At 50.9% G+C, this 15,712-nt stretch overlaps 1 protein-coding gene across 1 annotated transcript; it reads left to right on the forward strand.

Annotated features, from left to right (window-relative positions):
• Positions 1-12,433: 12,433 nt before the first annotated feature.
• Positions 12,434-14,419, forward strand: NOG (noggin). The gene has a single exon (XM_039241125.1). It carries the CDS (start codon positions 13,022-13,024, stop codon positions 13,718-13,720), a length of 699 nt encoding a protein of 232 aa, XP_039097056.1. The 5' UTR covers positions 12,434-13,021; the 3' UTR covers positions 13,721-14,419.
• The last annotated feature ends 1,293 nt before the right edge of the window (positions 14,420-15,712 follow it).

Below are 15,712 nucleotides of genomic sequence, written 5' to 3' on the forward strand. Positions count from 1 at the left end.
CAAGCTGGATACCAAAGATTTTTTTTTTATTATGGTAAAATAAACATAATATGAAAATCCCCATTTTAGCCATTTGTAACTGTACAGTTCAGTGGCATCAAGTACATTCCATTGTTGTGCTGACATCACCATCACCCCACATCTCTAGCACTTTTCCATCTTCCCAAACTAACTCCCCATTCCCCAGCCCCCAGCTCCTGGCAGCCAACATTCTACTTCCTGATCGTATGAATCTGATTACTCTACATACCTCATGTAAGTGGAATCAGACAGTAATTGTCCTCTTGAGATTGGCTTACTTCACTAAGAATGACGTCCTCAAGGTTCATCCATATTGTAGCATGTGTCCGGATTTCCTTCCTTTCTAAGGCTGACTCATATTCCATTCTATGTATCTACCACGTTTTGCATTATCCGTTCATCTGCCGAACACCTGAATGGTTTCCACCTTTGGCTACTGTGAATAATGCTGCTATGAACATGAGTGTACAAATACCTGTTCAGGTCTCTGCTTTCAGTTCTTTGAGGTACAGATCCTAGTGAAATTGTTGGATCATCTGGTAGACCTACATTTAATTTTTTACTACACTGTTTTTTATAGCAGCTGCATCATTTTACATTCCCACCAGGTGTGCACAGGGGTTCCAATTTGTCCACATCCCTGTCAACACTGGCTACTTTTTTTTATAACAATCATTCTAATGGATATAAAGTGGCATTTCACTGTGCTTTTGGATACCAAAATTTTTAGAAGACCGTGGGGGAAGAAAAAGGGAAAAATAGTTATAAACAGAGAGGGAAGAAGGAAAATGGTTAAGAGACTCTTAAATACAGAGAACAAACTGAGGGTTGATGAGGGGGAGCAGGGGAGAGGAGAAAATGGGTGATGGGCATTGAAGAGGGCACTTGTTGGGATGAGCCCTGGGTGTTATATAGAAGCAATGGGGGTGGGGGAGTGGGGGGGGAGGCATCTACCCCCAAAACCAAGAGCACACTGTATATACTGTATGTTAGCCAACTTGACAATAAATTATATTAAATAAGTAAATAAATAAAATTAAACATTAAAAAAAAGAAAAGAAAAGAAACCAGTATGAAAGCAGACTCTTAACTATAGAGAAATAATCGATAGTTGCCAGAGAGGAGGTGGGTAGGGAGATGAGTGAAATAACTGAAGGGGATTGAGAGTACACTCATCATGGGCGCCTCAGGAGTTCAGTCATTAAGCGTCTGACTCTTGATTCTGGCTCAGGTCATTGTCTCACAGTTTGTAAGTTCGAGCCCCGCATCTGGCTCTGCACTGACAGCATAGAGCCTGCTTGGCATTCTCTCTCTCTCCCTCTCTCTGCCCCTCCATCTCTGCCCCTGCTCATGCTTTCTCTCTCTTAAAAATAAATAACCATTAAAAAAAAGCTACCCTCATCATGATGAGCACTGAGTAATGTATAGAATTGTTGAATCATTATATTGTACACCTGAAACTAATGTATGCATGTTAATTATACTGATATTTTTAAAATAAATAAACATTTTAAAAAAGAAACATTCACTCTTCACCAAGTACCCTATACTCTCTCTCTTTCTCCAAAGGTATCCACTGTCCCCCAGTTGGTGTGTGTAATTCCCATTCATTAGAAGCTTTACCATCCACTGATAATTTATACCTTTTATAGATCATCCTGGATTCCCCATTTGTATCTCTCTCCACTCCCACCTCCACCTTCCTTATTTGTTAGTTGTATAAAGAACACCAGAAGCAGAATCCCAGGTGAAACCACAAAGAGTCATAAAGAATAGACCACAAGCTTTGAGGTTAGGCAAAGAGTTAAACCATACCCATGGCACTTCTGTTTGTAGTGACCTTGGTCAAGTCACCTGAGCTCCCTGAGTTTTAGTGTCCTTGCTTATAAGCTGAGATTCATTGAGAGCTAAATGAGTTAACAAGTGTAATGCACTGTACCAGGCATATAGCAAGAAATCATTGGTAAGGAGGAGGAAGAGAAGAGGGGATTAACATTAATTGTCTTCTGGAGCCGTTAGCTGTGCACAGCTATCCTCTGTCTTGCACTCAGTACTTGTAGAGCGGGTACTCACTCACATTACCACTGGCTGTTCTTGCCCACACTTCATGTCGCCACGGGGTAGAAACAGAACATCTACAAAAGAAGACATGCGGCTCCGTTTACTCTTTGCTGAAATGTTGATTTAAGTCACGGGGAGTGAGGGTCCCCCATTACCCACCCCCACTCTGGCTGGAGGGCAATGGGGACCTGAGGAAAGCACGGAAGGAGGGAGGGAGGCCTGAACCATTCTGCCAAGTCACCCTACGCGGGGGAGGACATTCAGCTCGGGCCCTGAGCCTGGCTGCAGAAACTGTAATCCAATACCTTAATCCATTTCTTCTTCAAAGCATTGCCCTTTGAGCCAGGTGGACAGAACCCGAGTGATGTGGCGCTGCCCCTGAGAAGCGCTTGCATTGGGCTGTGTCATCCAGGCTGAGAACAGAATGCCCAGAGGGGCACCTTTGACTTGGATATCTGGACAATTGTGACCACAGAATGACAGCTTAGAGTACCTAAAGGGGGATTAGGGAATGGCACCTAGTCAGTGTTGACAGGGGACCTAGTCCTTGATCCAATCACCCAGAGTGAGCGGAGTATGCCAGATGGTGTGCAAGGCTCTTTGACAATGCAGAGAGGAATCATACACCAAAGTGGGGTGCCCTCCTGCCCATTTGGAAAGACTTCTGAATCCACCTCTCCAAGAAGACCTGTTGTCTTCTTGGGAGCCATAGGGCGGAAGGGAGAGAAAATCGTTTCAACAAGGACTGGGTTCTGGGGTCTCTGGGATGGGGGTGGGGATTCTACCGTCTTCCTTTCCAAGGGCAGGGGCTGAGTCTAGCCGGATGTGTCACAGCAGCTGTGCCTCCCCAGAATGAGCTAGGATCCTTCAACTATTCACCGACCCCCACCCCTAGCTGTAGCTTCCTGGGATAGAGCCAACCACTCTTCACCACCCCCACCCCTTGCTCTGGCTTGCTTCTGCTTCCAATGTCAGTGCACCTCAAGGTACAGAGCTGCCAATATGTGGGGATTCGGGCTCCCAAGGGTGTTGGTACACAACAGCCAGGCCATCTCCCACTCAGAACGGATGAGCCATTTGTGTGCACCACTTAAATTGCAAAGCATCTATTTGATCAAAATGGTATTTTTTGTTTCCAGATACCTCCGAGGAATCTGATTTCTAAGAAAAAATCAAATATTATAAGCTATTACGGTCTGGACTCACTGCATCAAATAAGAGATGGACATAATTTTCACCACCCTGGTTTCCCTTCACTCAATACCAACATCCATGAATGGTCCCTAAAAGCAATTAAACAAGCTCAGGGATTCCTTCGCTCACTAGGCACCTACTGTATACACTACCAGGCACTATATGCAGTGCAAACACTTGTTGACAAACACAAGACTAGACACTGGAAATGTAGAGATGAACCCCTTAAAGAGCTCACTGTCTAGCCGTCAAGACTGACAACTGCCCCAAACGCAATGTGGCCATCAGGTAGTTGGAGGAAGGAACCGAATGGGGTAGGATTTGAGAGGGGGAAACAAATAATTCCATCCAGAGGGAATCAAGAATGGAAGAGCCGATGTTTAAGCACAATCTAGAAATTTGCAAATGACGTTGCAAAAGGGGGAGAGTAAGTAGACCGAACACCCACAGTGAGGAAGAGCGGACTATGTGTAGAGGACCTCCAAGCAGTTCCAGACAAGCAAAATATGAGGGGAAGAGCCAAGAGCAGAAGGAGGTGATGGGGAAAGGGAGATGGGAGTCACATTGGAAAGGCCAATCCAATATCACAACTTCATCTTGAGAGTAACCAGGAGGTGCCTTTAGAGGTTTTTGAACAATTGTAAATCATTCCCTTTCCATATACAAGTTTGTCTTAGCCTGTTTCTCCTTCAGGAATACTAGGATTTGGGGAGAAAGGAGACGGGCACTTCAGGGCACTTCAGCTGGAGCTCTCTTGTCTCGGCGGCCAGTAGTATCTGCCACTATCAGTGGCCAATTGAGGGAAACAGGTGAGGGAGGAAGGCATCACCTAGGACCCCATTAGCTGGGGGGTGAAGAAGAGCTGCTATCAGGGACGAGTCAGAGACCACACCAAACCCCCACCCCACACCCAATGAGGACCCTGGAGTTCTTAAGAGAGAACAAGAGCCTCAAGGCTTGCCTGGCTGTCAAAATATTTAGAAGCATATTGAAATCACCCACCGACAATAAGACTACCTCAGAAGTCAACGTTCATGCCTTGAAGAGGCCTAAGCCATAAACATTTAGTCTCAAATGGAGCTGCCTATCCTCCTGAGCTACAGCCTTGAAAGAAAAGCAGAGTTCTGTAAAATGTGATCTGCCAGGATTTTCTTACCCCCGTGGCATGATAATTACGACGCCTCTTCTTACATTTAAAGGCTCATCTGTGGTGACTCAAATCCTCAAGGAGGTGAGGGAGGCAGCTTTGCATTTTCCTCAATGCGTTTTGCTGAACCACTGCAATCATTCACTTCTGAAACAATGCAGAGTGAAATGAGGTGGGAGCCACAACCTTGCCTCATTATGGGCGCCCCCCCCGCCCCCCACCTCCAGGCACTTCAAGGACCCTTCTCCCAGCATTTTAGGGATTATCTTTGCGAGTTTAATCAAGCTTTACATTAACTAGTTAACATGGTTAAGCCTTTGTGTGAGGAAAGAAACACTTGTCTGAAATTGTAGTGCCAGATTCGTTTTGCGAGGAGGAGACCAAGGGGCCTCTAGTCTCTCACCTATCCATAACCTCTCTTTACCATGGGTGGAAAAAGAAACTTTTCAAAATTTATATGTATCCAAATACATATAAAACTAATACATATAAAAACTAATTTTTCCTAAAAATCCTACAAATAATCTTACCTTAGAAAAAATAAATCCTACCTTAGAAAAATCCTGTGTTGAAACAGGATTATACCCACCACCCATGCTCATGAAGAACTAATCGCTGTCATATTTACTTTCATTTGTATTTTAACTAATACGTTTACTTATGAACTTAATTTATGATGCAAAAGGGAAGATTGGGAAATAGTGGTTAGACAGGAGATGCCTGATGGCTTCAGGGGAAGTTAAGGAACCCCTTCTAGAAGTTTAAGGTCGTTGTTCATCTGACTTTGAAACCTCTTTCATTTTCTGCAGGTGTGCTTTGTGAATTGCAATAATGAAATGCCATGATTTTTTTTTTCCTCAATTGAGGACATTTTTTAAATGAAGCTTGGTAAAGACACTAAGGTGAAACCTTAGATATAAGAAAAATAAAAGCAGTTGGGGGTTTCTGAGACATTGTCTGTCTTGAAAGTGATGTAGAGAAGCTTGATCAAAAGCCTAGCTTTACTACAGTCATGCTTCATTATGGAGGGTGGGACCATGGGCAGGATGGGGGAGGGGAAGATAAAATGAGCCCTTGCCCAGACTTGACCAGGTTGCCAAAAGTCACTACCCGAAGTAAATCTCCCTAACCTGCTGGTGCCCGCGACCTCTGAAGTCAGTCAAATATGGATTCAGATCAAGAGAACAGTAATGGACCAACAAAGATCTGCCCCTTCAGGAAGCCCCTGCTTCCGTAGCTCTGAGCTAAAATGCCTCTCCCTGCCTTCTTAGATGATCCTTGAGTCAAAGAATGTGGCCCTGGGAAGTTTCCTCCCCCTTCTCTGGACCTCAATTTCCCTATCTATAAAATGGGGAGATCGTTATCCCTTCTGCAGAAGCTCCTGTATGAGGTAGATAAGATAATGCTAGTAAGGCAGGGGTAAATTCCCCGTACACGTTAAACTTGTGTTCTTGGTTCTAAGACTGGCAACTGGGAAAGAAAGCCCCCTGTGCACTTGTTTGGCAAACTCATGCTCCAAACCCTCCCCTCAGGTGACTTACTTCCAGTCCCCCAGCCCCCACCCCAAACTCACCCCACCCCTGACTGCAGAGTTTTGATCCAGCATGAGATTGCTTTTTGATGCATTTTAGTTTTGTCTTCTTCCTCAGCCCAGTGGTGGGTTTTGATGTGAGTCTCACTTCATTTCGAAAACAATCTGGTTTCTCCATAGATGCCTAAGACCGGAGATTCAGGTGTCATAAAACAGTGTTTGTCACACACTTTCATGTGTGCACACAAACAAAAGTTCCCCAACTGGGCTTCTCCCTCACCTTTCAATTCTACGCGAGCGCTGAACCATTTAACTAAACCTGAAACAAATATCGCCTAAGAATACAGGTTGGCCTTGCCCTGCAGCCTGGTGCTGGCTTCAAAAGTCTCTTCAACATGAAAAACTTCAAATACCACTTCCAGCCTAATGGTTACTTGGGGGCAAGTTATTTCCTCTACATGCACAGGTTTTACTCCTTTATTGATTTTTGTCTAAATATGAAAACAATGAGTGCCCTGTCCTTTTCTTCTAAGATCTACATAAAGATAATGTAAAGTAAGAAGCTATTTTTCTCTCCTCTCTTCACCCCACCCATTTATCTTATTCTTTGGGGGTTCTAGGGAATGGACAGCCTAGATTTCAATCAGAATCAAGTTTGGTTTTTGTAATAGGGGCTGTCTTAAAATATTGAGGACCTATAATCACCCTATGAATATGGTTCCCCAAGTTTCTTTCAAGTATTTCCAAATGTAAATTTAAATTTGAATTAGATTTCAAAGTGCTTAAGGCCCTCAAGGGCCCACCCTGCAGATTCCCTCCCACCCCCCACCTCCTCCCACCCCCCCATCTTCCAGCCTCCAGACCTCAAGCCCTAGGATTCAGATTATGTTGCCTGCTCCCTCCACTGCCCAAAGTGTGATGGAGCAGTGCCCCCTTGTCAGTCCTCTAGCCTGTGACCTCCCATTGTCTTTCAGGACCCAACTTGAACATTGAATTTCCTGGAGCCTTTTTGGAAGCCCCCAACCTACCCCAACATCCCTATGCTTCATCATGGTGACTGACATCCTAAATTGTGATCTCTGGCTTTTTTTTTTTCCTCCTCTTCTTCCTAAAAGTCACTGGACTCCTCAGGAGAAGGGACTTCATGTGCTCCTTGGCAAACAGAGTGTCTGGAATCAGGCCGCATGGTTGGGGAATGGATAGGTGCATGATGGATGACAGGAGATGGTCACAGTGAGTCATTTCCAAGGCCACATGATAGGTGGACGGCAAGGATACAGATAGGGGCTAGGAAAAAATTCCAGAGATAGAGATGTGATAATGTTGCTTTAGGTGGATTCAACAGTCGCTAGAACCTGAAAGTCACCTACCCCACCTGAAATGTGGTAGGGTGGTTTTCACTTTATTTTTTACTCCACCGAGCTCCTGTCTCCTTGTTATCTTTGAGAGGATAAGGGAGACTAGACCGTATTATCTCAGTAAACATCTATCTGAGGCAGCAGGATGAGAGGATGTGGGGGAAATGTGAGCCTAGGTTGTTGAGATGGGTGCTTGTGTGTTTGGCGGAGGGTGGGGGGCTGCGTGCAGATTCCTCATGGCAGGTGGCTAAGGAAGCCTGTCTCCAGAAACCTTTACCATCCAGATGACAAAGGGTGTGTGTGTGTGTGTGTGGTGCATGTATCTGAGAAGAGGGAGGTGCTTGTGTTTACCATTCCTCAGTGTGTTGTTGGTGGGGGGAGGGGCAGGGAAGTGTGGCTCTCAACACACATGTCAGTATGCATGTACAAGTGTGCATCCATAAGGGCCAGCGGTGGGAAGTGAGAAAAAGTCCTCAAGCATCTAGAGTTTAAATTTCTAGTAACTCAGAGACAGTTGTCTTTTCGTGGAACAGCCCTTGCATCATTCTGGAGAATTCTTTGCCATCGCCAGCAATACGGGCGCTGTGGCGTTCCATTCATCTTCCTTTTGAAATATTGGGTCACACATGGTAAAGTCCACAAGTTAGAATCAAGTTTTGTTTAAATTTACTGAAAGAGAGAGAGAGGGAGTGTGTGTGTGTGTGTGTGTGCGTGTGTGTGTGTGTGTGTGTGTGTTGGAGTGGCTGGAGACAGAAAGACTGCAAAAAAAAAAAAAAATTTCCTTTCCAGAGGAAATCTTGGGTCCACCCTAGCCCCAGCCTGCAGCCCAGGAAACACAGTGGGAAGCCAGAGGGCTGAGGGCAAAGCCCAGAGGCAGCTTGTGCCCTCGAGGAAAGGGCCGACTGCTTGCATCGCAGGCCCCTCCCGGCCCCCAGACCCCCACATCAGGGCAGGCTAAACATGAGGAGGCTTCTGTCTCCAAGACTGGAAGAGAGGCGCCCTAGTTAAAACTCAGATAAACAGTTTATCAGGAGATGAATGAGCCACTGGGCTCCAGAGTCGTCTCCCCTTCCCCAGTGCGGAGCCAGCTGGGGAGGGGGCCCGAGGAGACAGCTGGGGAGGGGGCAGGCAGGAGAGCAGGAGCCAGACCCGGGAAGGGAAGGGGCTGTCAGCTGGAACAAGCCAGCCAAGCTCCTTTCTTCTTTTTGCCTGTAGCTTTGTCTCTATTCCTGGAAATTCATTTCACATTTGTTTACCACCCCAGTTACCTCCCTCTCTCTCTCCCGTTTCCCCCTTTTCTCCCCTCCGCATGCCGATACCAATTAGAACTTCACTCTTAGAATTTGATTCCTATCACCAATTGGACACCCCAAAATTTAGAATGTCTTGTGTAGTTGAACAGGCCCTACCCAGGCTGTGGGTCCTGAACTAGCCAGGGTTCCCCAGCCCCTGGGAGGTTCCCCCAGTCCCTGGGAGGCAATGAGGAGTCCACCACCCTCTGGCCTGGGGAGCTCAACATTCTTCCGGCAGTCAGCAGAGCAAAGTGACAAGCCTTGTGGTTGACTTTTCCTCACTTTGCTAAGCTGGGTCAAGTCCAAAAATGCCATTTTGGGTCTCACTAAGAAAAAGCCCATCAAATTTGACATTTATGGGCCCCATGAGGCAGAATCAGAGGGTGATGATTTTCATATGTCTGGGATGATGCCAGGCCTAAAAACCTCTCCTGTCTCCTTTACGGTACTTCATGGTCCCCTGACCTCTCAGTGTCAAGGAGCCCCAGGGAGGTAAAGTGACAGTCAAGTTCCCAAAGCTGGAAGGCTGCAGATTTTTTGATATCAAGCCCCATGTCCTTTGCAGATCACCCATGGCTGCCTCAAGTCTATGTTTCCAGGGCCAATGAAGCAAGAAAACTGTTGAATTGTTCTTAGGCTTGTGCTTCGAACAGCTGGAAATAGGAAAAGATGCAGAAAAGCACCCTCAGGGTCCTCTTACCTTGACCTAGAATTGCTGAAGCAATTGTTCAGAGGAGCACTTAGGTTTTCTTTGCCCAGACTAGGAAATCATGAGATGCAAATAGCCAAGAATGGATCTACACTCCCCATTCACTAGGCTCTTCCCACTAGTCTGCCTGAGTCCCCAGCCAATCCACAAAAGTCCAAACACCTCCCAGGGCGAGGACCTGCCCAGAAAGCTGAGCTTAGACTCATCCCTCTCGCTACAGGTCTGTCTCCCTCCCCACAACTTCCTTTTGAAGAACTACAACCCACTTTGTGCTGTTTGCCAAGTGCTTTCTTCAACAGAGTCACAAAAGCATCAACATAGGCCAGTTGTTGAGTTCCCTAATTTAATGTTTGTTAAATTTCTTTTTGAGAGGTGGGGAGAGGCAGAAAGAGGGGGCAGAGAATCAGAAGCAGGCTCTGCATTGACAGGCAGACAAGCAGTGAGCCTGATGTGGGGCTCGAACCCATGAACGGTGAAATCATGCCCTGAGCCAAAGTCAGATGCTCAATCGATCTAGCCACCCGGGTGCCCCTCCGACATTTTTTTAATGTTTTGTTCAAATGCTTGCCCAACTCCCTTAATTGGACTGCAAAAGTCTAGAAGGGTGGCAATAGACTGAGTTTCTCCCTTTTGTGCTTCTCCTTGTAGTTTTCACCCAGTGGACACTCTATAGCCTGGTCATCCGATTCTTCATCTGACATGGTTTGCTTTTCATTCCTGAGGGCACTTTTTTTTGCTGTTCAGTCAAATCCACCCAACCTAAATAAAGGACTGAAGGAAATGGGTTGGTTTTCAAACAAAAATAGGTGATCCGAAGGGGAGGGGATTGATGAAACAGAAAAAAGCACAATAAAATCTCGCTAAATTGGAACCCGCCATCTGAGGAAGACTGAGCTAGGACTTAGCTTTTGAACTCTCCACTGAGAACTTCTTTAACCAGTTAGTAACCAGTTCACAGCCATGACAAAATTGCTCTGGAAACCATTTCATCTTCCTGAGGAAACAAGCCAGCACCAAGCCCCCATACTGCACACCTGAGCGAAAGAGATTATGGTTTAAGAGCCTACCCTGTGCCAGGCTCCAAGGGCACATCATGTCAGAATTAATTCAAACAACCATTGGGTTGTTCTTATCTCCAGTATCCATGTGTCATTGTGTGTGTGTGTGTGTGTGTGTGTGTGTGTGTGTGTGTGTGTGTTTGCAGGCTCCAAAGTTGGAGAACGTTTAAGAAAATGCTTTCAGCTGAAATTGCCCATCCCTCCCAACTGCTGAGGTTTTGCAGAAAGACTGTTGTGAAACAAAGTAGGTTTTCTTCCTTAGACAGCTGATAAATTCATGGGGGGGGGGGGGGCGGGGCATATGATGACACAGGTTGAAAGGAAAAAACAGATCTTCGGGGAAAGTAGAGTGATTTAGGCTGTCAGGAGACCTCCTAATGATACTCCATGGAATGCTGGTAAATACTTGAGTCATCTACTCCAAGCCTTTCTTCTCCAGCTTTTTCCAGACCCCAATCACATCCACCACACAGGAAACCAAGTTTGAGTTTTAAACCTTAGATTCAGTTCCTCATCCAAGGGAAAATTAACCGGAAGTGTCATTTCAACATCCATCTCCCATCAAAGAGACACTGCTTTGGGAAGTTCTCTTCCTTTCTAGAAAGCATCATGCAGGTTTTTAGGATCATGGAAAGGCAGAACTGGAAGAGGAAGGTAGTTGTGTCACTAATGCAGAAAGTAAGGTATATGGTGCCACAAAAGTGACTTGTCGGAGGTTGACCTATGTGAGCAGACCCCAGCCAGGACTCAGGTCCCCCTACTGCCAGTTCATCTTTCTTAAGTTTTAGGTCTCCACTCTTGCCCACCGAGGCAGATTTAGCGGAAGCAAAAGGTGCAGTATATTCTTGCGACATTTCGGGGGGGGGTGGGGTCAGGAGGAATCTCAGGAAGTTTACATTGAGGGCCCAGAGGCCTTGGAGGGAACATACGGAACCAGAACAGGGCCAGCAGCGCGCGCGCGCGCGCAAACACACACGCACGCACGCACCCACAGTGACAGGGTCACAGAAGCAGAAGCTGAGCTTGGGCACCGGTGGACAGCAGACAAACCCACCTCGCAGGGCCGCCCCCCGCCAGCGCCAGCTGCAGGACTTGTCGGGCGCCAGCAGAGGGCGCGCCGCCCCCAGGGAGCCGAGCGGCAGCCGCGCGGAACCCGGCCGCCTAGGGGAGCCGCAGGCGAGCCGGACGCGCCCCTGCAGCTCGGCCACTCAGGGTGCAGGACTCGGCCAAGGAGGAGGAGGAGGAGGGTGAGGAGCGGACCCCCCTAGTGGGCCCGATTAACAGACAGGCCGGAGTGCTTCCTAGGAATTACATCACGCTGCGCAACGCTGCGGCTCTCGAACTCTCCTGCTCAAAGTGTGTGTGTGTGTGTGTGTGTGTGTGTGTGTGTGTGTGTACACACGCGCTGGGGGGAGGGGGAGGGGACTTAGACCAAGCTTGGGAGAGAGGAAGGAGAGACGCGCCCGGGGGAAAAGCTCCGTGCACATGGAGAAATTCCTTGCGCCGGACTGCACGGAGAAACGAGCCCCCAGCACCTCCCCGCTGTTCCCCTCCCAGTGCAAAGCACCCAGCTAGTGAGAACCCTCAGAGCCCCACCTCGAGCACCCCCCAAAACCGGCCCTGCACCCTCCAGCCCGGCTCCAGCGCCGCCGCGAGCTTTACCCAGGACTGGCCCTGGCGGGGCGCCTGGAGCCCCAGTCGCATTGCTCCAGGAGAAAGGAGGGGGGCGGTGCATTTCGCTGGAGGAGGAGAAGGGGGGTGGGTGGTGGGGGAGAGAGAAAATTGCGCGGAGACCTGCCAAGCGCCACCGCCGCCGCCACCGCCGCTGCCGCCGCCGCCGCCGCCGCCGCCTGTGAGCTCCGGCGGGCAGCCGGACTGTCGGCTTCCCGGGGCATCTGGGTCCGGCGGGGCGCAGCCCTGGGCGCTGCCGAAGCCGCCGCCGCGGCGAGCGCAGGCGGCTTCCCCCCGAGCCTGTGCCGCTCCAGCTCCTCGGGGGTGGAGAAGTGGGGGGTGGGGTTGTTGTTGGGGGAATGAAGGGGGAGGGGGCAACGCCGAGAGAGTCAGTGGTTTCCATGGTGATGGAGCTGAAAGTGCAGGAAATTTAAAGGCTTGGACCCTTCGAGACAGACAAACCGGTGCCAACGTGCGCGGACGCCGCCGCCGCCGCCGCCGCTGGAGTCCGCCGGGCAGAGCCGGCCGCGGAGCCCCGAGCAGGCGGAGGGAAGTGCCCCTGGGACCCGCTGGGCCAGCGGCGCTGCACAGGACGACGAGCAGCGGGAGGAGGAGGAGGAGGGGAGAGCGGCTCGTCCACGCGCCCTGCGCCGCCGCCGGCCCGGGAAGGCAGCGAGGAGCCGGCGCCCCCCGCGCCCGCCGTCGCCCTGGAGTGATTTCGGATGCCCCGCCGCGGCCGCCTGCCCGAATAGACCCGGGAGAGGAGTTGCGGCCAACTTGTGCGCCTTCTTTCCGCCCCGGTGGGAGCCGGCGCTGCGCGAAGGGCTCTCCCGGCGACTCATGCTGCCGGCCCTGCGCCTGCCCAGCCTCGGGTGAGCCGCCTCCGGAGAGACGGGGCAGCGCCGCGGCGCCGCGGGCTCGGCGTGCTCTCCTCCGGGGACGCGGGACGAAGCAGCAGCCCCGGGCGCGCGCCGGAGGCATGGAGCGCTGCCCCAGCCTGGGGGTCACCCTCTACGCCCTGGTGGTGGTCCTGGGGCTGCGGGCGGCACCGGCCGGCGGCCAGCACTATCTGCACATCCGCCCGGCTCCCAGCGACAACCTGCCCTTGGTGGACCTCATCGAACACCCGGACCCTATCTTTGACCCTAAAGAGAAGGATCTGAACGAGACGCTGTTGCGCTCGCTGCTCGGGGGCCACTACGATCCGGGCTTCATGGCCACCTCGCCCCCCGAGGACCGGCCCGGCGGGGGCGGGGGGGCGGCCGGGGGCGCCGAGGACCTGGCCGAGCTGGACCAGCTGCTGCGGCAGCGGCCGTCGGGGGCCATGCCGAGCGAGATCAAAGGGCTGGAGTTCTCCGAGGGCTTGGCCCCGGGCAAGAAGCAGCGCCTGAGCAAGAAGCTGCGGAGGAAGTTACAGATGTGGCTGTGGTCGCAGACCTTCTGCCCGGTGCTGTACGCGTGGAACGACCTGGGCAGCCGCTTTTGGCCGCGCTACGTGAAGGTGGGCAGCTGCTTCAGTAAACGCTCGTGCTCCGTGCCCGAGGGCATGGTGTGCAAGCCGTCCAAGTCCGTGCACCTCACGGTGCTGCGGTGGCGCTGTCAGCGGCGCGGGGGCCAGCGCTGCGGCTGGATTCCCATCCAGTACCCCATCATTTCCGAGTGCAAGTGCTCGTGTTAGGACTCGGGGTGCCCTTCCAGCGCCCGGACAACTGATGAAACCCCACCGACGTCCGACGTCCTCCCCGCCCCCCGCACCGTCTCCAACCAGTCCACCACCCTCTCAAGAGGGGAGTCAATGAACTTTTTTTTTTTTTTTCTGGCTACAGAGACCTAGCTTTCTGGTTCATGTAATGCACTGTTTAACTGTGTAGGAATGTATATGTGTGTATATACGGTCCCAGTTTTAATTTACTTATTAAAAGGTCAGTATTATACGTTAAAAGTTACCGGCTTCTACTGTATTTTTAAAAAAAAAATAAGCAAAAGGAAAAAAAAGAACAGAGAAAAGAGAGACTTATTCTGGTTGTTGCTAATAATGTTAACCTGCTATTTATATTCCAGTGCCCTTCGCATGGCGAAGCAGGGGGGAAAAGTTATTTTTTCTTAAAGTACAAAGAGAGGGGAGAACTTTTGTAGAAGGACTTTTAAAAAGCTATTTTCCATTCTTCGGAAAGTGTTTTGGTTTTCCTTGGACCTCGAAGAAGCTATAGAGTTCAATGTTATTTTACAGTTATTGTAAATATAGAGAACAAATGGAATGACTAATCATTGTAAATTAAGAGTATCTGCTATTTATTCTTTATAATATCCCGTGTAGTAAATGAGAAAGAAGGGCAGAGCAGGATTAAAGAAAACCACTAAAACCGACTGCGCTCGACACTGCGATTCTCTGTGTTGGTGATTGATGGGGGGTGTGGGGGCTGCAGGGGGCGGGTAGGGGTGCCGCTGTGCTTACTACGCCTGTTGGGAGAAGGGGCTCATCCCCTCTTCTGGTGTGATGGGGATGACCACTCGGTTTTTCATGGGGGGGGGGGGTATTCTCAAACCCCTCGCTTGAGCATCACGTGGCCTCTGCCCTGTCTCCCAGCTTTTTCTCCCTATGTCACCAAAGCTCGGGCCGTCCTGACCTCGACACCCAGCCGGCCCCCTGGAGCTGACCCCAGGCTGGGCCGAGGGGCGGGGGTGGGGGGGGGAGGATGGGCGGCCGCTTTGTCCTGCCTGACAGGCCCTTCACAATGGGGACACGTGTCTTTCACACCTACCCTGGGGGCGGAGTGCCGCTGAAACTTGACCCCCGAGGAATGGGGGGGGAGATCAGAGCGCGCCCACCCAGATCCCGCCACCCCTCCCGCCTCGCACCGCCCCCCCCCACATCAATAACCAGTCCGTGTTAACCCTTTGCACGCCCGGAAGCTACGGTGATGTAAGCTGAAGGCGACCAGGTCCTTCGGAATTAACACTCAGGCTCCGAGATCTTGCAGGTCTGAACCCCCAAAACCCCAGGGCCTAGGCCGGCCGGAATTGCTTGAGGATGGCTGAGAGACTTGACACTCGCCTCCCTCCTCCCCCAGGACCTAAGGAGGACTCTGAAAGTCGGGATTTCGGAGGGCTCTGAATTTGGGTGAAAAACGCCAGCACTAGGATCTGCAGTTGGGAACGCGCCCCCCGCTGCGGACACTTCGTCTGCTTGGGGGTGGGGAGGGAGGAGCCATCAGAATCGGGATCTTTGAACTTTTGGGTTAGAGAGGGGGGCAGAAGACGCTTTACCCTTAAAGCAACGTGCATAAATATCGCCCTCAGCCCACCCCCTTAAAAAGCCAACTTCTTGGGGCTGGCGCTCGACTCGCGTGCGTCCCTCCGCCTGCGTCCGCGGTGGCGCCCGTCCGCGCAGCTCCACGTGGGCCGGCTTCCTGACACTGCTCCGCGCTCCCTTTATTTATCTTGGACTCCAAAGTCGCTCTCCTTTGCTCGCTCCCCACCCCCCTGCCACCTCCCCGCGCCTCCTTCCCGGCGCCCCTCCCCGCCCCCCCCCCCGCATCCATCCCATCCCCACCCCGGGACCGGAGTCCCGGCGAATCTATGCTAATTATTTCAAACCTGCGCCGGGTCCCCAGCGCAGCCTCAATGCCCCCGGCCCCGCCCGCCCTGTCCCTCCAGCCGGGCGCTTTCT

This window comes from Hyaena hyaena, unplaced genomic scaffold (genome assembly GCF_003009895.1).
Source record: "Hyaena hyaena isolate Hyena2069 unplaced genomic scaffold, ASM300989v1 scaffold_189, whole genome shotgun sequence".
Classification (NCBI taxonomy): domain Eukaryota; kingdom Metazoa; phylum Chordata; class Mammalia; order Carnivora; family Hyaenidae; genus Hyaena; species Hyaena hyaena.